At 45.8% G+C, this 22274-nt stretch overlaps 2 protein-coding genes across 7 annotated transcripts in view; both read right to left on the bottom strand.

The window, feature by feature from the left end:
• Window positions 1-4244, bottom strand: part of LOC310795815 (uncharacterized protein) — a 7164-nt gene extending 2920 nt beyond the window's left edge. The window contains exons 1-3 of one of the 3 annotated variants that reach the window (XM_083657905.1): window positions 4153-4244; window positions 2938-3041; window positions 1-2019 (exon numbers count right to left, since the gene is read on the bottom strand). The exon at window positions 1-2019 is cut by the window's left edge and continues 2920 nt beyond it. In XM_083657905.1, coding sequence (XP_083514031.1) covers window positions 264-2000 — 1737 coding nt within the window. In that variant the 5' untranslated portion in view covers window positions 2001-2019; window positions 2938-3041; window positions 4153-4244 and the 3' untranslated portion in view covers window positions 1-263. Of the gene's footprint in view, window positions 2020-2937; window positions 3042-3358; window positions 3427-4152 lie in introns of those variants that run through there. The other 2 variants (XM_083657906.1, XM_083657907.1) reach the window with 2 other exon arrangements.
• A 1051-nt stretch (window positions 4245-5295) lies between these two features.
• On the bottom strand, window positions 5296-20896 carry LOC310795457 (coronin-1C-A-like). Of its 4 annotated transcripts, none has more exons than XM_083657505.1 (11): window positions 20842-20896; window positions 14389-14588; window positions 11320-11442; window positions 10476-10605; window positions 10071-10252; window positions 9398-9517; window positions 9172-9276; window positions 8922-9067; window positions 8546-8603; window positions 7094-7336; window positions 5296-6187 (listed from the first exon to the last, which is right to left on the bottom strand). In XM_083657505.1, the coding sequence occupies exons 2-11, from the start codon at window positions 14584-14586 to the stop codon at window positions 6068-6070; spliced, it is 1425 nt and encodes a 474-aa protein (XP_083513631.1). In that variant the 5' UTR covers window positions 14587-14588; window positions 20842-20896; the 3' UTR covers window positions 5296-6067. The 4 variants fall into 4 exon arrangements, with proteins under 4 accessions (XP_083513631.1, XP_083513630.1, XP_083513628.1 ...); XM_083657504.1 differs by lacking the exon at window positions 20842-20896 and adding an exon at window positions 19674-19786; XM_083657502.1 differs by lacking the exon at window positions 20842-20896 and adding an exon at window positions 19381-19496.
• Window positions 20897-22274: the final 1378 nt, after the last annotated feature.

Here is a 22274-nt window from a genome sequence, read left to right as displayed (position 1 = left end):
CCGTTTTTGGTCTACCTCAACTAGGCTAGGGGTGACGGGTGACTCGCCCGGCTGTGGCTGGCGGCACCACTTTGTAATGTTGATTATATATATTTTTTTTTGTTTTGTTTTGTTTTGTTTTTCCTTTCTTTCCCCTGTGTCTGAGGCTGAAAAAAAAGAAAAGAAAAAATAATTACCCAATAATATACTACAATTTACCATATTCACCAGGTAAATACTTATTCGAAAGATATGACGAGGCCAGATGAGCACTCTGAGTGCACCTAAACAGAATGGTCATTGTCGGGCAGGAAGCTGTGGAGAGTGAGGTTGTCGTCTGCGTCGTCGTCGCTGTCTCCCTCAGCGTAGGGCAGCAGGGCTCCGTTACTCGTGGGATGGCAGTGTCTCCCATAGGGACTCCGGTCAGGGAGCAGGGAAGAGATGCACACCATCTCGGTCCCTTGCCGAGAAGAATCCCTCACGGGGTAGCGGTACTTCCTCGACGACAGTTTGGTGCAGAGGACGACGGTTGACACGATGAAGGTGGTGGCCAAACCGGCGAGCACAGCGATGACAATCAGACACTGGTTTACGCTGCCGTCCCGGCGGGATGTGGAGCAGGGCTGGACGCCCGCCGGCGGCGCGGACGTACTCTCTTTGCCGCGTACCGCGGTGGTCGCAGAGGGTTTGGTGGTCACGCCCGGTGCTGGTCGAGGTATCAAGACTCCCGCAGAAGAGCTGTTGGAGACGGCGGTGGTGAAGGTGGCAGAGATGTTTGAGATGGCCTCGGTGGCGTGGTGGGGGGACTTGGCGGTAGAGCTTGTCCCCAAGGTGCCGGGGACCTTAGACGAGGAGACCGTTGTCCTGGTGGGAGGAATAGACTGAGATGTGGAAGGAAGTTCAGTGGTGTGGGGGGACTTGGCGGTAGAGCTTGTCCCCAAGGAGTCAGGGACCTTTGAGGAGACCGATTTCCTGGTGGGAGAAGTAGACTGAGATGTGGAAGGAGGTTCAGTGGTGTGGGGGGGCTTGGCGGTGGATCCTGTCCCCAAGGTACCGGGGACCTTAGACGAGGAGACCGTTGTCCTGGTGGGAGCAATAGACTGAGATGTGGAAGGGAGTTCAGTGGTGTGGGGGGGCTTGGCGGTAGATCCTGTCCCCAAGGTGCCGGGGACCTTTGAGATGACCGGTGTCTTGGTGAGAGAAATAGACTGAGACGTGGAAGGACGTTCAGTGCCGGCAGTCTTGCTGGTGGAGATCTTGGTGACATCAAACCCAGACCCTGCCAGGGTGGACTTAGTAGCACTGGCGGCTGACGGCTCAGATGTTGTAATAGATACTGTGGGACTGGCGACTTCATGGGTGGTGAGCGGAGCCGGAGTAAAAGTGAGAGCGATGGACGATGCCGTGGATTTCACATCAGGCTTAGTGGTGGACGACGAAACAAGCCCTGCTGGTGAAGAGGGTGTTGCGGACGGCCGAGTTGAACTCGTGTATGACTGTTGACTTGATGGATGCTCTATGGGTTTTACTGTTCCTGAGACATCCACAGCGTTGGAAGGTTGCGCCGGTCCCAGGACCGGTGCCGTTGGGGCGGTGGACTTGTGATGCAACTCTGGACCAGAGCTGGTGGTTATGGATCCGACCGAAGCCTTCGTGACAGCAGCAGCACCGGCCCTCGAGTCAAGAGCGTGACTTTTGGGTTCTGTCCCGTCACTTTGCGCCGTGGGCGGCACAGCATTTCCTGGCACCGCTGTGGTTGCAGGAGCATCGGTTTCTCCAGGCGTGTGAGAGGGAGTCAAGGGCGAGGCGGCGACTTTCTCGTTGTGGTTGTTGGGGATGGTGATGGCTACAGGTGTGGTCAGGTGGTTAGCGGTCGCAGTGTCCGCGGTCGTAGTCGTGGGTGGAGCAGTTGAATGGGAGTTGCTGATTTCTGGGGAAGCAGTGGCAGTCTTGCACTCCACAGAGAGCAAGAGAGATACGCCCCATAGCAAGACCGCATATTTCTTCCTGTTGAGTAACATCACGGCTTGAAGGGTGGGTCTGAAATGAGAAAACACTTGTGTTATGACAACAGCAGGATACCTACAAGTGGGACTGTTCACACACAAGGGGAGGAGGGTTCAAATTTTAATGGTTTATGCCAGAGGTTCTCAAATGTTTTTCAGCCAAGGACCCCCTTACAAGATAGAAAATATACCGGGGACCCCCTCATTCTGATTTGTGATTTTGGGCTAAGATTAATTGTTTCCACGGTAACGTGCTTGACTTTTAAATTAATAGGTTTGTTAGATTAGAATGTAATCCATGAAGCATTTTAGATTGAAAGCATAAACTATTTTCGAAGCTTTTGCAAAAAAAAAAAAAGTTTGTATTTTTATTTTCCTGAAAACTTTTCGTGGACCCCCTGGCAAAGTGCCACGGACCCCTGGCGGTCCCCGAACCCCCATTTGAGAACCACTGGTTTATGCAATAGTAGATGATGCTATGGTGAAAAAAAATGCACATGGAGGGAAAAAGTCATTATGGCGTGCGACTGTTGGTGACAACGTCAGCGGCATCTTATGATGAAACAGTCACCCGTCTTTCACCACAACCCATTTGATTTTCACGAGTACAAACCGATTTTTAACTATTCATTTTGACATTGCCGTCTATACAAGGAGAAAACTGAGGATTCATATTTTCTGTGTGACAGAGAAGATTAAAGGATGATTCAAATCAGTTTCGCTGTCTTTGTGTAAATGCTACTCACGTTACAAATAAAACAAGGTAAGAATTCAACACACAGCAACATTTCCTTCGGGTAAAACAAACATTACATTTTTGTAGAGCATCTTGAAAAGTGAAATATCTTGATCCAAACACCATCACAGAAGGACAAAATATCCAAAGCTGAAGCGTTCAACCAGATTCAAGATGGTCCCCTTCTTCTAAAACACCCACCCATCCCTGTCTTACCTTGCTGATGGAGAAGCAGAGGGGTGGACGGTTGAGTTCAGCTCATTTCAGTGACTTGAGTGGCAGAACATGCCGTGAGTATTGACACGCTGATCATGGAGCTACTGGATAGAAGAAACAGGAAATGTTCAGTTTCAACCAACGCTGTAACATTTTCAGGCAAGTCGGACATAACCAGATACTTCTCTCTCAACTGCTCGCATGTAGTTTGAAAAGGAACTAACACAAAGCATTGTACCTGTCTGTCTATAGGGAAGAGAAATCAAATTGAACGGAACGCCCATTTCACTTTGAAGTAAAAACAACATATTTTCTTCTTCACAGAAGAGATATAAGCCGCACACAGTCTCAGCTAACATATTTAAGTAGTTAAACAGCTTTTCTTAATAATCTCTTCTTTGGCAAAAACCAATGACCTTACCTCACTGATCGAGAAGTTTAGGAGATCTGAGAGGACTGATGCGTCTGATGCTCACTACTGTATTGAACATGTCTGCTTTGTGTGGGCTGATGTGCGTTACACGAAGCATCAGGAAGTACACACAGTCCTGTAAAAGTTGCCCAGCAGTGCGCCTTCTAAATAAAGCTCTCTTAGATTCTGAGATAAGAATCCGAGAATACGGACGATTCTAAGATTCTGAGAAAAGGCAATAAAAGTCAGTCCAGACCAATGATTCACAAGACTGGACGCACTGACACTGGATCACAACGATAAGGCATCAAAGTACCGTTTATAAGTTTACTTCAACTTTGAAACATGCAGAACAAAATAAACAGAAAATCCAGGCCATGGAAGAGAGATTACTGAAGCAAGAGAAATAGTGGCGATAGGATGCTGTGATGCATAAAGAGTGGTATGCAAATTATACAGATACTGTGCAAAAGTTGTATGCACATTAAAATAAAAAAGTAAACAGAGATGCTTTCAAAAATAATTAAATTAAGTTTATGTATATACCGTATATATATATATATATATATATATATATGAAAATATATATGTATGTGTACATATACAGATTAGAATATCATGGAAAGTTAGCTTTTTCACATAATTCCTTTCAAAAAGTGAAACTTTCATAGATTATAGATTCAATACACACACATATTTCTAGGCTTTGTTTCATTTTTCATAATTTTGGCCTACAGCTCCAAAAAAAAAAAAAAAACAGTATTTCAAGAAATGAGAATAGTGTGAAGAAAATCAGCAGTTACTTCTCAGTTATGACTGAATCCAGCCTCAGTCCACTCCCTCTGAATCTCCGTCGAATTTTTGAATCGTCTTTTTATCTATGCATGGTCTCGGTACAAAGCGTGGCTTGCCACATCTATGTGAGGAAATAAGAGTGTGCGTCAAGTTTGGAAACGACTCACCATGATAACTGCCACTTCCTGTGCTATGAGTCACACTGTAGCTACAGCAGTGAGAGAAGGAAAAAGTCAGAATTGACACAAAACTGCTACAGAAATAAAATTTGACACATGACCACTGAAATCGTATCAAAATAATCGAACACATTAACTTGTTTAAAAAGCGGGTTAGCACTAATTCACATTTTTTGAACTGTAAACTGTATGATTTCTAGAGCTACAGTGGATAGCATCAACTCTCCTGTACTTAATTCCAAAAGATTTTCCAAATTAAGCCTGGCAACCAAACTCACATGCAGTACCTTACCATCAGCAGCTCTCACACTGCGCCTCCTTGTGTTCAGTAACCAAATCGCAGGCAGCACTCCTTGGCAACACATGCCGACTGATGAAAGCTGCTGGAACATCCAGCCGGTCTGGACAGGAAGTCAGACCCAGAGAGGTCTTTTTATGGGGCTGGCAATCCAACCCTTTGAGGTTTGTTTTGACTGTGCAGCCGACTGTGACTTCTTTGTTATGCTTTTATGACATCGTGGTGCTGATTTCAAATCTCTACAGATCATCTATCTGATGATGATGGCAGTAGTAAAACTCCCACTGAAGACTGATGCTTGGCCAACACTAACAGAAGTAAATACAAGTGCCACAGGAATGAGTCCTAAAACCCAGAAGTCAGCATCACCTGGTTCTCTCATCTCAAAGTCAATGGGGAGTTTGGTTAGATGCCTGAAATAAGATCTAAGTTTCACAAACTTTTGTAAACTACAGATCTTACTTCAGGCATGTAAACAAAATCTCCATAAGAAATCCCATTGACTTATCGACGAGGGAACCCGGCGCGATGCTAACTTCGGGGGTTGGCCTTCAACAATACGTCATCCCTGTGGTACTCTCTAGAGAGAGGGAGGGGAAAAAAAGGGACATTTGCATGTGTAAAATCTTTATCATCTTTATTATGTGCACAGAACTATTTGTCAGGGGGGTTGGTTCAGTGAAACAAGAGCGGAGTGAGTGGTCCCTTCCCAACGTCAAATCCGCACTGCTGAGGGTGACCTCAGTTTGACCCCAACAGTGACAAGAGGCACCACTACATTTGCACAACATTTACACCAGAGAGATGCAACCCCCCTTCCCCCCCCCCCCAAAGTCAAATTTGAGCCCAGAAGAACAGGAACAAAATGAAGGAATTTTTCCACATTCATAAACCTGATGTTATCAATGAGCAAACTGACGGGGAGAACAAAGTTTAAACAGCTATTCTTTGAAAAAAATCCTTCTCGACTAAATCCTTCTATCAGGCCGTGACTGGAATGTACAATAAGAAAGAAAACACATGTAAAAGCAGTGCATGAAAAACCACACACAATTCAAATTTGGCAACGGAAAAAAACAAAACAAAGTATATGGAAAATACTGATGGCTACGTACAGTTTTTTTGAGTAGTAAGTATAAACTTCACATAAGAATGTTTGACCACAATTTCAAAATAAAAAGTAAGACTTTTCCTTCAACAAAAATGTCTCTTATTCGAACGTGTACATCCCCCAAAGGTGTACATGAATGGCAAGAGTTTTTCCTCCGTGTGTCGGGGCAGAGTGTGAAGCGGGAGGCGAAACAAAAGTTAATCTTGGAATGTAGGCTTGGTCTCGCCGCGGGGACGAGGCCGAGCCGAGTGAAGCCGAATGTCGCCGATTTGGCTGTGGCTGACCACGCCCCTTCTCCCCCCCCAAAAAACGGTCCTGGAAAAGGGGGGCGTGTTTTACATGGCAACCTTGGCGACTTGCTCTTCCAGTTTGCTGATCCGGCGGTCTTGAAGGATGACGCGGTCCCTGAGTGACTTGAACTCTCGCAGTACCTCGTCCAGTCTATCCTCCATTTTCTGATCAAATACAGAGAGAGAGAGTCAACTAGACAAAGTGCATTTTCTAAAAAAGAAAATCTATAAAAAAAAAATCTGCTCACATCAGATAACGGTTTATAAACAGCTTTTGCTAATACTTAAAGAAAAGGGGAGTTTATATATTTGTTTACAATTACTAGGAATGGAATGACGTGTGCTGGACGACTTTCAGATAATCACGGCCTGTGATCGAGTACTGTCGGTCTGCCGCACACCAGTTTAAAGGTGTGCCAGCTTTGTGTGCTACTTGGTCACGAGCCACGAATAGACGTAAACAAATAAGCACTTAATGTGGCAGTTATGTCAAGAGATTTATGGTTTGAACAAGCCCAGGTATTTTCCTGTGTTGTGCCCTCTAGTGATGAACAGGCACTAGTGTCACTTCCTGACCTGCGTTGAGCTGCACATAACCAGGAAGTGAGCTAACGGCAGGGACTGACAATCCTGCTGCCCTCTGGTGGCCATGCATGCACATCCTCGTCCTGACATTTGAAAATGGAATACAGTAGTATTGATTGCATTTCCATATAAAAACAATCCTTATTTGATTGTACACACCGAACCGTGGCCCAAATACAGAGATTTGAAATCATGAATTTTGAAATATTAGAGAACAATGGCCGATGAATTATTTATAACAAATAATTTAAGGAAAGTAGGCTAGTCATCGTTACTTATTTTAAAGAGTCTTAATTGGTATTATATCCAGGGGATATGATACGCAACTAATCAATTAGAAAAGAAGTTGTAGAGAAAAGACAGCGCAAATCTACCCCGTTATACGTACAAAACAAAAAGTATATGGATGACATAGTATGCAGAAGAATAAGTATAAATACGTCAGCCCTGCACAGCATTGTGTAGGTGTATTTGGCTGACACTCACCATTGAGGGTTGTGGAGAAGGTTTCTTCTGGACAATTGGAGATTTCTCCGCTTTTGTGGCCGGTTTGCTCTCCAGTGCGTTTGTCTTCACCACTTTGAGGTCCCGGTTCTTCCCGGGGACGTAGCCATCTTTGAGCGAGATGAGGAGGGGCTCTCCGTTCTTGCCAGCAAACCACGCCTCTGCTTCCAGCGCCGGATCAGGGCCCGGCGTGTCCGGGTACAGGTCGTCCTGGAACAGGTCCGACTGGGCGGGCGGAGAAGTGCGTTGAGACACACAGCGAAGAGACAGAGACAAATACAGACACAAGAAGGGATGAGGGAGAAGTATTGGGTCTATTCATAAGAGTGAGGTGGACCTTAGCCCACGTTCACACCATACGCCGAAGCAACGCTCAACCCACAAGTTTCATTTCGGCATCCTTGTTAACAGGCGAGGCCATTCGCTCAAGCCGCGCTGAAGCGATCGTTCAGGATTCAGTCCTATTTTTCAAGCGTGAAGCTGCCAGGCGTGTAGACTCAGCCCTCAGTCTTAATCCGTTTCACTGCTGTAAGACTGAGAATATTGCTATTTAAATCTTTTCATAACGTTAGGTGGTGCTGTTGGAAGCCTTGCATCGGAGAACCAATCATGAGTGCTGTGGGCGGACCTGCTTTCTGGGGGCAGTTCTCATGCAGAACCGGTGTCTCGCAAAACATCGCCGCGTTTGCGGAGAAACATATTAATCACTTAGAAACAAACATAACCTGTTAATAGGACGTGTTTCATCCGGCCCCGGCGGCTAGAGGTCTTTCCCCCAGCGATAAGCCCGACTCCCGAGGCTAACGTTACAGAGCCTGGTGATGACCTCACAGCACTTCACAGTCGCAAGCGGACCACTTCCGGGTAGGAAAAATTATTGTAAAATAAACAACAGGTATAAACTCTCTTTGCAGCACATCAGTGTCTTGCTCTATATTGGAACTATGAAACATTGCATTGCCGCTACCAAATAAAATTCTAATAATAAATGTAGGTGTGTCTGCTGCCGGCCGTTCTCGCCGGGCTCGAAGAGAAAGATTTTGACAGTGAAATTCCCAGACGTTTGGTGGTTAGGTGGCGCTGTTGGCGCCGCTCACCAAACCTCTGGAAACCGAGACTACCAGGCGTGAAGTCAATGGAAGTTGTGGGCGGGGTCAAGGCGCGCCGAGCGAGGCGCTGAGGAAAAGAAAGAGTGCTTCTTGTGTGACCGGTCAAGCGTGAGCTCAGCTTCAGCGTGGCTTTGGCGTGAACAAAGGCTTAGGACACAAATCTAATAAAAGAACAATGCATTAACCCCATTGATACCTGATGCAGCATTTGCGTGTATATCCCTCATTTGTGTGTGTATCCCTTTAAGACCGGGTCTTAAAGGGATACACACACAAATGCTGCATCAGGTATCAATGGGTTAAGTAGGTGTGACCGTAGACATACCTTACGGGGGACTGTCATGATGATTGGCTCACATTTTCTCTCATGTAGTTTGTAAAACCTACAGAGAGAAATGACATAGATATGAAAATAAACAGACATAAAAAAAATAAAAAAAAATACTCAGCGATTCAGTTCATTATTTAATGCAATATACGAGGGATCAGCCGAGCAGCATTTTGGTAAACAAACCGCGTCACTGGGTGGCAACGGCAATGGAACCCTATGGAGCCCAAGTGGCGCGAGGCGTGAGTGTCTGACTCTAGCCAGTTAACTCTGTTTGTATTATAAAAACTGCGACAGTTCACACAACTTGACACAAGATGATGATGCTCTGCACTGGCCAAAATAAGAGTCTGATGGTGGTGGTTGGTAGTACCTAGCAATTTCGCATTTGTTGACGTCCAGGCCTCTCTTGGGCATGTACCCCATGCCCCTCTGGGGCTCCTTGGTGGTGAAGGTGCTGAGGTAGTGGACGTACGGCGCCTCGTCTGTGATCTCAAAGTAGCGGATGCTGCTGTCACCCTGAAGACATACAGCGACAGCTCAAAAGACAGTTTGCACATCGAGGAGACGGACAAAACGGGAATATAAATTGTTATTAATAATGATAAAAAAGGCGCGCTCACCTTTCCACACAGGTACACTATACTGGTGTCGGGGTCGTAGAAGGGCAGCAGGACTCCATTGCTGGTGTCCATGTCTTGGACAGATATCGGCTCGTCCATGTTCCCCTAGGAGCAGAAACGTGAGCGTTTAAAAGCTGCGAGCGTTATGTAGGTACAGTACAGCAGCAGTGCGTACATCTGAGTGATGATGTATAACACGTGTTGGTGGATTTATGACGTGACCTACAGGTTTCCACAGGGCGAGCTGACGCTCACTCATGCGGCTGAACCCGGTGGTAAAGATGTTTCCGTCTGCTAAAAAGATGGCTCTCATCGGCCGAGCTCCCTCGTGGGCTTTGTCCTTCTCCTGGAAACAGACCGACAGGCTTAATAACATTAGCAGTGTGTGTGTGCGCTTGAGTGAGAACTTACACCACACATCAAGTATCTTAGGCCATGTTCAGACTAGGAGGCAACATCTGATTTGTGAACTTTAGTGACCTATTCATGATTCTATCCAGATTGGTTTTATGAGTCTGGACCTGGTCTGGACGCTCCAAGTGTCACTTGTCCCAAACCACATATGGAGGCAGTTTCCAATCTGCTTTCGACTGATGTGACTTCAGTGTGGACGCGCTGATCACCCAAATCAGATTTGAGAGTGTGTTTTGCAGGGGGGCGGGGACTTGAGCAGACATGCAAAGACTGCCAGAAACATTGTATGTTGGCTCATTGGCTCATTGTATCTGGACACACAGATCCGACTTGAACACTTGCCCAAATCAGATTTGTGGCAGTGCGGACACACTCCCAAATCAGAATTGGGAAACCAATCAAGATAATGGTGATTAATGACTTTAGCAGCAAATCGGATTTGCCTGTAGTGTGAACATGGCCTTAAGTATCCTAAAGTCACTCACCGCCACGATCTTCTCCTTGCGGGGGTCGATGACGCGGAGCTTCTTGTCCTTGCAGGCGGTGCAGATGAGGCTGCCGTTGCGGCTCCAGCTGACGCTGAAGATGACGTCGGGGTGCATGTCCTCCAGGTTGATCACGGCCTCGCCCTTGCCCACATTCCAGATGATGATCTGGTTGTCGCAGCCTAAAATGGACACGCGCAGCACAGCCTGACTGTCCCCGGTTTATTTTGAGTGCTTCACATCATGCAATGCAAAGTGCGGCGGGCAGAGGGCAATTTGTGACATACTTCTTGGTCAGATTTGGAGTTCAGCTGTGCCTACTGGGCAAATGGTAGACCAATTAACAGACTATTACTCCAGTGTGAGGGAGCACGCGGTGCGTCAGAGGGGTTTGTCTGAAGTTACCTGCACTGAGGAGAACGTTGCGAGCTGTGGGATGCCAAGTCACAACGCCGACCCTCTTATGGTGACCCTCCAACACCACAACGGGCTCCGACAGCGGCGTGTCCAGCCCGTTCTCAGGGATCTGCCAAACCTAGAACAGACAAACCGTTACTGAGGAAAAAGTAGCAACCATGGAGAGAAAATCTAGTTCTGTTCAGAACACTTTTCCAGAAGATCACTAATAATGTAACATGCCTGAACAGCAATGAACCTTGAACGACCTATTACCGATTTAGCAGACTACACAACAAGTACAGTAGAGCTATTATTTCATAGCCTAACCTCAATATAGCATAAATGAATTTAAATAATTACATGTACTACAACAGTAATTATTTAAGTGACTGTTGAACAGTCATCAAGCACATGACGCCCACCAGGCGATTTTACACGTCACATAATATGGTTGGGTCAAACAGTGAGTTGTGGTGTTTGGGTTATCGTAATCTGATAACACCGTACTTACCGTACTTGTAGTTAGTACAGGTTGATGATTAGGGCTGGGTTAAAAAAATCGATTCTCCGATTTTAAATCGATTTTTATTTTAATCCTTTGATATCGATTCATATGTCCAGAGATCGATTTTTTCTTTTTTCTTTAATAAACATAGGCTATAATATTATAGGCTGTGTGTGGTAGTTGAAACATAGTTTCAAGTTGACGTTTATTTATGTTTGTAGTTTAAACAAAAATATAAATACTGTAGGCTACATAAATGGAAATGTTTGATCATTAATATCTACTTTTAGAAATGATATAGGCTGAAATCAGGAAAATAAGGAAAAAAATGTACTGTATGCTTACCATGACCATGCAGTCCTCCGAGCCACTGGCGATGACCAGGTCATTATGAGGACACCAGTCGATGTCCAGCACGGGGCCTGTGTGACCGCACACTGTCGGGTAGACCTTGTCTATACGACCAGTCTGGGAGACACAAGACAACTCTGTTACAACGGTGTTCAATCTGAGTGTGAGCAGGAGAAGAGCAATAAAACATGATATCTATTGGAGAGATATGAAAAAGACTAGTAGTGCGACAAAATCAAGGCCATTTTAGTCTTTTTATCCTGTGTTCTATCAGAATTATAGGCCGACATCGTAATCATTTGCATAATGAAATACATATACTTCTTCACTGGGCTATAGCCAGCATTAAGCAAGCATATCAAACTCTACAAGATCAATAAACTCCTCGCAACTTTTTCAGCAGCTGGGCTCTTTCAGAAATCAAACAGCATTCTTTGCTGTTCAGCATCAGAGTATCATGACGTGAGAAATTTCGATTCCCCCCCCCCCACGTCTTTATTTTTGTTTGATTTTTATTTCATTATTATGGGTTCAGAAATAAGGAACGGTGAGAAAGATGAGGTTCCCACCTGCAGAACCTGCCGGAGGAAGGTGTCTGCCCTGGAGGGCCAACACCTTCAATATTGGGTTGTGCTATATTGCTTTTATAAAACGGTTTCCAAGTATAATAATATAATAATAATAATACTATAAGTCCGACTGGCATGGTATTCTGATAGAGTCAGTTGAAACACTACTGTAAGGCGGGACCGCAAGAACGTGCGGGTGATTTGATTGGATCGTTCTGGAGACTGAAGTTGACATTGGCCAATCCTGGCGCTTGCTGAGAAGCTGAGAGCTTTCTGGAAAGCCGACAGGCAGCTCGAGCGCAGCGCTGCATTCTCAGCGCTTGCTGAGAAGCTGAGTGCTTTCTGCAAAGCCCGACACCAACTAACGTTACGGGGTTAAATGCGGGGTTAACAGCCTTTTTTTTTGCAAAGAAGACATTAGCCCGCATTTATTCTTGTACAAAACATAATTTTCTGCGAAGTATTAGTAAAGTTATAAGCGAAGATCGATTCACAAGGATCTGACAGCTGTCTCCGCCATTAGTTTTTTTTGAGGTAACCAAAGGCTTTTAGTAAGAGAGTTGCCATGGCAACCAATAACCCACTCCAATAACCCATGGCCATGGGTTATTGGAGTGGGTTATTGGATTTATACAATGGCTGTGAACCAATCAGATTGCTTGATTTGAGAGAGCCGTTTTATAATGAATAATAATTACCGGTAATAGCAGATTAAGCAAACTGGGATGCCTGTGTGTAAGTCAAGCAAAGCAATCACACACCATCCATATATTCAACCCTATGATATAATACCATTACACCCACTGTCTGTCACACATTCTCTCCTTCATCTTTCCTCCAAGAGCTCGTGTGAAACCAGACCACAACAATTCAGGTAGCGCAGCATTTATGAGAATCATTTGTTAGATCCATCTTTGGTCTGTGATGATACAGTACACACACATTTTGACTGTTTTGGACCCATTTCTTTTCTACATAATTTCTGTGATTTTCAGCATATATCATATCCGGATATTATAGCTGCTTCTTCTTTTTAATGGGACATAATAAAAACAAAAGTAAAGAAATTAATTAAACTAGTGGCCTAGAATAATAGCATTATAGCACCGCATCCCCTTCTGTGAGTATCATGTGGTCAGTATCATGTGGTCAGTGTGATCGGAGGGTGGAGGACCATGAAAATCAGATGTCTTTACTATCATACAGCTAGAGCACATTGGTTATGTACAGTATGGTGTTTACTACAGCCTCAGGGAAGGGTCAGATAGGATCAGCACAGCAGCAGTGTGATGTTGATCTGGTGACTGAGGCCGGACCACAAACAGCCTACAGGCCTACTAATTAAGGCCACAACAGACTCGTCCGTCTGCCTCGAATTGGAGCCGTCTCGCCGTCTGCCGGCGCCAGCGAGCCCTACACGCTCGGACGCCACTACGCCCTCCCTCCTCCCACCCTCCCTCCTCCTGTGGGAGCTCCGTGTGAAAATGGCGGAGATTGTGTGCCAGGCAGTCTGAATGAAATTGAATGTAACGTTCCCAATTCTATGTATTCAATTCTAAAAAACGACCCTCAACATTTGGGAAGGCTAAGCCACACAACTAGTTCGTTATAATCTAACGTCATGCTTTGAAAGGCGACTTTACGACGATGAGCCAAGGCAATGTCCAGTCACAACTCTCCTGCAGCTGACGTCACGCACGTATCGTCGGCGCTGAGTCACATTTTGGAGCAGCCCCCGTCAGCCGACGGCGCCCCCTCCCCGTAGGACGGCGCTCCACCCGCCGTCATACGGGGAGGGCGGGGCGAGGCTCTGACGGACGACCATGTTTAGGCCTTTAGGCCTGCACGATATGAGGAAAATCTGCGATGTGCGATAACATTGTTCGATATAGCGATGGCGATGCGACTTGCGATAAATAAACAAATATTAAAGTATGCATATTAGCTATACAGTTCCTATGTCTTTCTGCTTTAATAATGCTAACATAGACCACAAACATAGCCTATGCCCACTGAATAAAGAAATTAAAATACACACTGACTCTAGCTGAAACTACACACAGCGTGTTTGGGCTTTGGCAGAGGGGCGGAGCGCACTGTTGCAAGGGAAAGGTGTACGCTGGATTTACAACACAAGACAAAATGATCAGATGCTGAGTGGGAATGCATGACGCATGTAAATAAAACCACTTTTCTTATTCATTGTGTTTCAGGCAGTCTTTGCGATGAGTTTATTGCGCATGTTCATATTGCGATGACGATGAAAACACGATTAATTGTGCAGCCCCACTACTAATGCCAACTTGGTTAAGTTAAGCCATCTCTTCTACATCTCCTTTCTGTAGGGATCCATGTTTTGTGCTCCTTACATCAGGTTATGCATCTTTCTGCTTTGGTCTAGGATAAAAGGAGCTTCCAGGAGGAGGCAGCCATACCATAAATAATATAAATAAATACCCCCCTATCCATTTTAAATTTGTTTTGAATGTCTCACCTTTTGTAACGGGAGGACAAGGAAGGCTCCGCCCCCACTGGCCTCTATGATGATGGCGACAAACTTGGGGTTGACGGCACAGAAGGAGCTGTCCCATGTGACCCGGGAGACGCGGATGTCATCGTAGGACTGGTCGTTCTTCACAGCCTGACCAAAGACGTGACGGAACTTGCTCTGTCGCACAACTCGCCTCAACATATCTGGAGACACAAGAGAGATGATGAGGTAGGTTAAGAACAGAGCATCAACATATCTGGACACAGAGAGATGATGAGGTAGGTTAAGAACAGAGCCTCAACATATCTGGAGACACAGAGAGATGATGAGGTAGGTAAAGAACAGAGCATCAACATATCTGGAGACACAGAGAGAGATGATGAGGTAGGTTAAGAACAGAGCCTCAACATATCTGGAGACACAGAGAGATGGTGAGGTAGGTTAAGAACAGAGCCTCAACATATCTGGAGACACAGAGAGATGGTGAGGTAGGTTAAGAACAGAGCCTCAACATATCTGGAGACACAGAGAGATGATGAGGTAGGTTAAGAACAGAGCCTCAACATATCTGGAGACACAGAGAGATGATGAGGTAGGTAAAGAACAGAGCCTCAACATATCTGGAGACACAGAGAGATGGTGAGGTAGGTTAAGAACAGAGCCTCAACATATCTGGAGACACAAGAGAGATGATGAGGTAGGTTAAGAACAGAGCCTCAACATATCTGGAGACACAGAGAGATGGTGAGGTAGGTTAAGAACAGAGCCTCAACATATCTGGAGACACAGAGAGATGATGAGGTAGGTTAAGAACAGAGCCTCAACATATCTGGAGACACAGAGAGATGATGAGGTAGGTTAAGAACAGAGCCTCAACATATCTGGAGACACAGAGAGATGATGAGGTAGGTTAAGAACAGAGCCTCAACATATCTGGAGACACAAGAGAGATGATGAGGTAGGTTAAGAACAGAGCCTCAACATATCTGGAGACACAGAGAGATGGTGAGGTAGGTTAAGAACAGAGCCTCAACATATCTGGAGACACAGAGAGATGATGAGGTAGGTTAAGAACAGAGCCTCAACATATCTGGAGACACAGAGAGATGATGAGGTAGGTTAAGAACAGAGCCTCAACATATCTGGAGACACAGAGAGATGAGGAGGTAGGTTAAGAACAGAGCCTCAACATATCTGGAGACACAGAGAGATGATGAGGTAGGTTAAGAACAGAGCCTCAACATATCTGGAGACACAGAGAGATGGTGAGGTAGGTTAAGAACAGAGCCTCAACATATCTGGAGACACAGAGAGATGATGAGGTAGGTTAAGAACAGAGCCTCAACATATCTGGAGACACAGAGAGATGATGAGGTAGGTTAAGAACAGAGCCTCAACATATCTGGAGACACAGAGAGATGGTGAGGTAGGTTAAGAACAGAGCCTCAACATATCTGGAGACACAGAGAGATGGTGAGGTAGGTTAAGAACAGAGCCTCAACATATCTGGAGACACAGAGAGATGATGAGGTAGGTTAAGAACAGAGCCTCAACATATCTGGAGACACAGAGAGATGGTGAGGTAGGTTAAGAACAGAGCCTCAACATATCTGGAGACACAGAGAGATGGTGAGGTAGATTAAGAACAGAGCCTCAACATATCTGGAGACACAGAGAGATGATGAGGTAGGTTAAGAACAGAGCCTCAACATATCTGGAGACACAGAGAGATGGTGAGGTAGGTTAAGAACAGAGCCTCAACATATCTGGAGACACAGAGAGATGGTGAGGTAGGTTAAGAACAGAGCCTCAACATATCTGGAGACACAGAGAGATGGTGAGGTAGGTTAAGAACAGAGCCTCAACATATCTGGAGACACAGAGAGATGGTGAGGTAGGTTAAGAACAGAGCCTCAACATATCTGGAGACACAGAGAGATGATGAGGTAGGTTAAGAACAGAGCCTCAACATATCTGGAGACACAGAGAGATGGTGAGGTAGGTTAAGAACAGAGCCTCAACATATCTGGAGACACAGAGAGATGATGAGGTAGGTTAAGAACAGAGCCTCAACATATCTGGAGACACAGAGAGATGATGAGGTAGGTTAAGAACAGAGCTACACACTACTACTTTGAGTGTTGTGCCTCATGTGGAACTAAATCAAATCCACCTAGTGGCAAACTGGTAAACTGTGTATGAGACATTTGTTCCAGCAGTGTTGTTGACGTCTACAGCTCGTCTGTCGTCTGTCTCAGTACACTTCACTCCACTGTTACTCATTTGAGAAAGGGCTAGGTGGTGGCTTCGCTTGCTACTTTGAACTGAAATTAAGTTATTTCAAGAAAGTAGGGCTGCCTGCAACTAACGATTATTTTCATAATCGATTATTCTGTCGATTATGTTCTCGATTAATTGATTAGTTGTTTGGTTTATAAAATGTACGAAAAATTATGAGAAATATCATTCAGTGTTTCCAAAAGCCCAAGATGACTTCCTTAAAACGTCTTGTTTTGTCCACAACACAAAGATATTCAGTTTACTGTCATAGAGGAGTGAAGAAAGAAACCAGAAAATATTCACTTTTAAGAATTTCGAATCAGAGAATTTGGACTTTTTTCTTAAAAAGTTACTCAAAACAATTAATCGATTATAAAAATAGTTAATTTTCTGTCGATCGACTAATCGAGTAATCGTTGCAGCTCTACAAGAAAGCATGTTGGGAGAGAGTTGTGATATAGACTCATCCCCTCAACACAAAAATGCCCCATTTTATTTCAAGACAAGTACACAGTTGGGAATTCTAGTATAACAGTCCTACAACTGCCAGATGTTGAGTTTACAAGAAAGCTGTTAGCGCAAGGTGGCTCCGTCTACCGCCTTTCAAGACCTCAGTCTAACCACTTATCCTAGCCTTTCTCTGTTTCCATAACATCGGATTATGAATTCCTGATTGTGTAATGAGAGCAATTAAGCACTCTGCAATCAACCTGACCTGTCTGCAGGAGACAGTTAATCAATTAAGAGTAGCAGCCAGGACAAAGACTTAGCACTGAGACGGACAGTACCAGGAAGAGTGATGTGAATGCTATGAGTTGAGGCTCATTCACAAACCAAAACAGGGGTATTCCCTAACACATTTTATGAAATGTAGAGCACACTGAGGTCTGCATTTTGTGAACTAGTGCTGCTCGTATTTTAATGTAGGCTATACTGACCTGGATTACAGACACAAAAACTGTCTTCAGGAGGACGTTTCTGTTTGTTTCATGTTTTAGGTCTAAAAACCTCGGAAAACCACTGACTGAGATCAGACAATGGGAAGAGGAGGACAGGACAATAGACACACACAACCTTGCCTACACATTATACACCACCTATGCAGGCCATTGTTGTTGTAAGGAAACACCCTTGTAGAGCTCTAGACATGAAAGAGCCGGACAGTTTAACCACGGGTTTTGGACAGCGCCTCTCTTCTGAATCAAACCTGCTTTAGACAGCGGCCTTGATGTGCAGCACAGTTCTCATCATTATAACCCCTGATTGTTAGTCCAGCATGGCTGCATCATGGTGGCTAGACGGCAGGAAAACACAGTACAGAGCTGACCAGGACAGAACAGAACACGGTGTTCCCTCACCAGCCACTACACAGCACCACACAGGAGAAGCTCCCCTCGCACACACCAGACACCGGACAAGACCAGCTGTGTCTGTGCATGCCTTAGGGGCTACTTCCCTCAACATGCTGCTGCTGACCTACTTCCTCCCTGCATCAGAGGGCAGACCCTAACCTCATAACCTTACACCATCCTCACATCACCAGCGAGAGTGACACCAGGCTCCTCCTAGTGACACTGGCAGCAGGTATTAGTGTCACCTCGAGGCAGTTTCTGTGGTTAGTCAGTGGCAAGGGGCCAGGGGCTGGACGTACTAAAGTGGGGGTGCTCCGCTCCTGCACCACCACCTGCTACAGTGCAGATTTCAGCTAAAAACAGGGTGTAAGATTATGACATATTTCCAAGTCCATTAGAATCAGAATTATTTTATTCGGCCATAGTATGTAAGGAAATTGGCATCTCAGGGCTTGTGGAGACTTGGATTATGGCAGGTGAGCAGTACTATGGAGGCCTTTATTTTGTTATTTTTTTACGTTTTTGCTCATTGCTCTCTGCTCACACTCAGCACACAGGCACAGCAGACAGTTCTACTTCCCCTAAGCGGCCGCCAGTCTCCATTTCTCCAAACTGGGACCGTGTCAGTTGCATTCTACTGCATGTAGTCCACTGACTGACTGCTGGCAAGTAGCCTACCTACCTCGCATACAACCCCCATCAACAAATCCGAACTATCCCTTTAAAACGCCAGAAAGCCCAGCGTTTCATTGTTCATGTTTAGAGTCGTTAACACGAGTTTAAAAACATTATGATGATAACTAACCTCACTAGGAGTCGGACACGTCAGTTAACGGTTAGCATAATGATGTTCCGCCGCACTACCTCAGCGGTGCTGCCCTGCCCCGGCTCGTCCCATCTGAATAGCGGGCTGACAGTAACGAAAACAAGGAGGACGGGAGAACCAGATGGTGGGCGTGTTTCTTAACAAAAAAAACTAATGTCGGGGAAAGCTAATATTTGTATGTAACGTTATGTTGTCCTAGTATGTTTACGCTAAGTTGTATGCACAGAGGAATGTGTGTGATTTGGAAATGAACTGATGAATAGCAGTTGTGCTCGCTCGATCGCTCCAGTGTGAGCTGCTGCCCAGTGGTGTTTGCTGGTGGTGGGATGCGCGGTTGAGCTAAGCTAGCTAGCGGCTAACATGTTAGCTGTAGTGTGGACCTGCCACCTATCATGACGCAAGTGCAGATTTGGTATCCAGGGTGTTAGCTTCTCTCCCATTCAGAAACCAATCCAGCGGCTAACGCTGCACACATCCCACTACTGGATCACACAATGCGAAATGTACAACACAAATACACCTTTCAGGCTTCCTTACCTCCTAAAATCTGTGTGCAAGGTTTTCTTAAAAAACACGAGGCAATCAATCACAACACATGAATGTGTAGTTTAGGCGCGCCCTTATCCTGCAGGACGTATCCCCCTTGTTTCCACACAACGCTCAGCAGCAGCAGCCCGTTCGGCCGCTATGCGCTTTCCCTCCTCCTCCTCTCTCTGCAAATGTAGTAGTAGTGTACTATTATATGAATGGACCGGAAGCAGCGTGTTAAAATCAATCGTGGGATATTTCACGATGCCAGCTGTCAAGTAGTAGGGCATCTCTCCTCTCACCTGCAGAAGACTAGCAGCAGCAGCAGCAATCGTTGATTCTCATCCTTATTGAATTCAATCCAGTACGCTGACGACTGGCTGCAGCACATGCGCAAAGGAGACAGCCCCCCTCCCCAGGACAGTGAATGGGATGGATTGAGAGGGAAGCAAGCGTTCCTTCAAGTCACCCTGATGATGTGTAGTAGGCAGACCGTTACCTCCCCCCCTTTCCCTAACATGAAGGATATAGTGGCCTGCTGGATCTAAAAGTCAAAACAGGGCTCAGTTAGATGACCATCATTCCAAGGTCACAGGAGACTGACCTTGTTTGTTTGCACACTCCTTTGTATTGGGTGCTTGTAGCCTGCCTTAGGTGATCCAGGCATTTAGACTTATTCTGCTATTGCACCCTGTAAATGTATCTGGATAAGAGCATTCTATTCTATTCTATTCTATTCTAATTAACTTGCCCGGACAGGCCACTGACTGGCAATCAACTTGCCCTGCATAAACTTTGATCAGCCCCCGGTTATGTTGATATGTTGAACCCTGCCCATTTTATTTTTCTGTTTACTTCATGTCTGGCAGTTTTTATTGTTTGTCTTCCTGGTGTTAAATCAGTAGTGTAATATTATTTACATTTATAAAATAAACATCCATGAGACACATTGATTGATTGATTTTCCCCATTAATTAAAAAAAAAAAAAAATTACAATATGAAAGCCATAGAGGTATATCAAAGCAGCTGCTGTGCAAACATAGCATGCCAGTTTGTGATATCGTGCCTCCTGCTACCAACGATGACATCGATTCAAAAGTGTCTCCCGTCTTCTCTCATTTGACGTTGAACCACTTGTGATCCCTCTTGACACCTTTTCTCACTTGGGAATTGAACCACTTCTGTTATTCTTTCCTCTCTCTTTATTGGACGTACCAGACATATCAGCCATATTACCATATGAAATAGGTTGATGGCCGGTCATATTGCACCAACTCTACCTTGGCCTTCTCTAACTTTCTTGGCTGTGTGTCACATGCATGATCGTGCCAAAACCAAATAAAATGTATGACTGTGTACCATCTGTATGTGTTTGTATGCAATTCAGAAAGTTTCCTCTCATCCTGATAGTACTTGTATGTATGTATTGTATACAGTATAATGCGTGTCAGTCCAAAGAAAGCCCTTACCTCTCTTGTCTGGTAGCTGTACTTCTGGTGGTCTCTCCACAGACTTCTTTGGGACATCAAAGGTATGTCTCATCTGGGATATTTTCAGGCTCTGGCTCCGCTGTACCACCTGCACCTGAGCCGTGGCCCCTTCGGGTTTGCACCGGCCCTGGTGTCGGGCCCCCTGGTGTTGGGCCCCCTGGTGTTGGGCCCCCTGGTGTTGGGCCCCCTGGTGTCGGGCCCCCTGGTGCATTTGGTTTCTTTCCTTGATGATTTCAGCCACAGGCTTGTAGCAACCCACCGCGCTGTCATGGTCTGCATCTTCATCACTGTCAGTTATGTCTTTACGTTCACCATACCTACAGCGCTCTTCTTCATCATCCCTTGTCCTCGAAGAGGCAGCTTTCCGTCTTTCATGTCCTGCGGTGACCTCAGGGACGTGACGCGTTTCCAAACAGCCAAATGGATTTTGGGGCTTTCTTGCTGGAGGAGGAGGAGGAGGTGCGTCTTGATTCCTGCTCCGTCTCTCGACGAAAACCTCCTGCAACATGTCCAGCTTTTTTGTCTCATCATCATCAGGAGAAAGCTTTGGGACGATACGTTCCCAATAATCAACGTTGATCATATGTCTGTACTGATTGTCCCGGTGCGATCCACTTCGTCCCGATGCCACACCCTCCCCAGAGCCCGGATCACCTGCCAGGTGTTGCGTGTTGGACAGCACGGTGTAACCGCCCCTGTCGTCCCACAGCAAACACATGTCCTGATTGGCTGAAATAGCTTTGTTGAAATCAAACGTGTGTCTCCTCTTGACCCTCTCTTCACGAGGCAGACGATCTTTGCTTCTCTTCGGTGCGTCGGACGACTTTAATTGTGCCGTTTTAAGCTTGATTAGTGGGTTTTTGGGCTTTTTGGCGACGGGTGGAGGCGGGCCTTTACTCTTGGCCTTTTCTCTCGGCACCGAGTCGTCTGCAGAAGCCCGTGAGGTGGCCGTGCCCTCTGGCACTACCTGTGTGTTCACCATGCTGGTATCGACTTGTGTTGTCATTACTGTGTCTCTCTCAGGCGGGCTGATGTTAGCGGAGCAGACAAGTTCACGTTCCCTCTTTAAACCGCTGATGTGTTTCTTCACATCGCAGTCTTCTTCAGGACAAGGCATCGGATTGCAGGGTTCAACTGAACGCGAGCGATTGTTTTGCTGCTGTGATATTTTGGCGCTCGGGGGCGGGGCCTTTGGAGGATGAGACTCGACAGCGGTGCGGACTAGCGCTCGGCTCTCCTCTTCCTCGGCACACAAACGACCCGGAAGTCCTCCTCTGGCCCTCTCAGAGACGGCGCCTGCAAACCTGCTCCGATGGGACTGACCTGCTGCTGCTCCCTCTTGTCGTGTGGTGTCGGCACTAAATTGTGATTTGTGCTTTTCCTCCTGAGTAGAACCGTGCCCTTTGTTGTGG

This window comes from Poromitra crassiceps (genome assembly GCF_964638095.1).
Source record: "Poromitra crassiceps genome assembly, chromosome: 21".
Lineage (NCBI taxonomy): Eukaryota > Metazoa > Chordata > Actinopteri > Beryciformes > Melamphaidae > Poromitra > Poromitra crassiceps.
Note: the sequence above shows the minus strand (reverse complement) of the source record. Positions and strands in the feature narration are given on the sequence as shown.

Coding starts and splice junctions, on each gene's coding strand:
- LOC310795457 (XM_083657505.1), bottom strand. CDS start 14,586: ATGTTGAGGCGAGTTGTGCGACAGAGCAAGTTCCGTCACGTCTTTGGT. Junction 11,443..14,388: donor TTGTCCTCCCGTTACAAAAG/GTGAGACATTCA, acceptor TGTGTCTCCCAG/ACTGGTCGTATAGACAAGGT. Junction 8,604..8,921: donor AACAAATGCGAAATTGCTAG/GTACTACCAACC, acceptor TTCTCTCTGTAG/GTTTTACAAACTACATGAGA.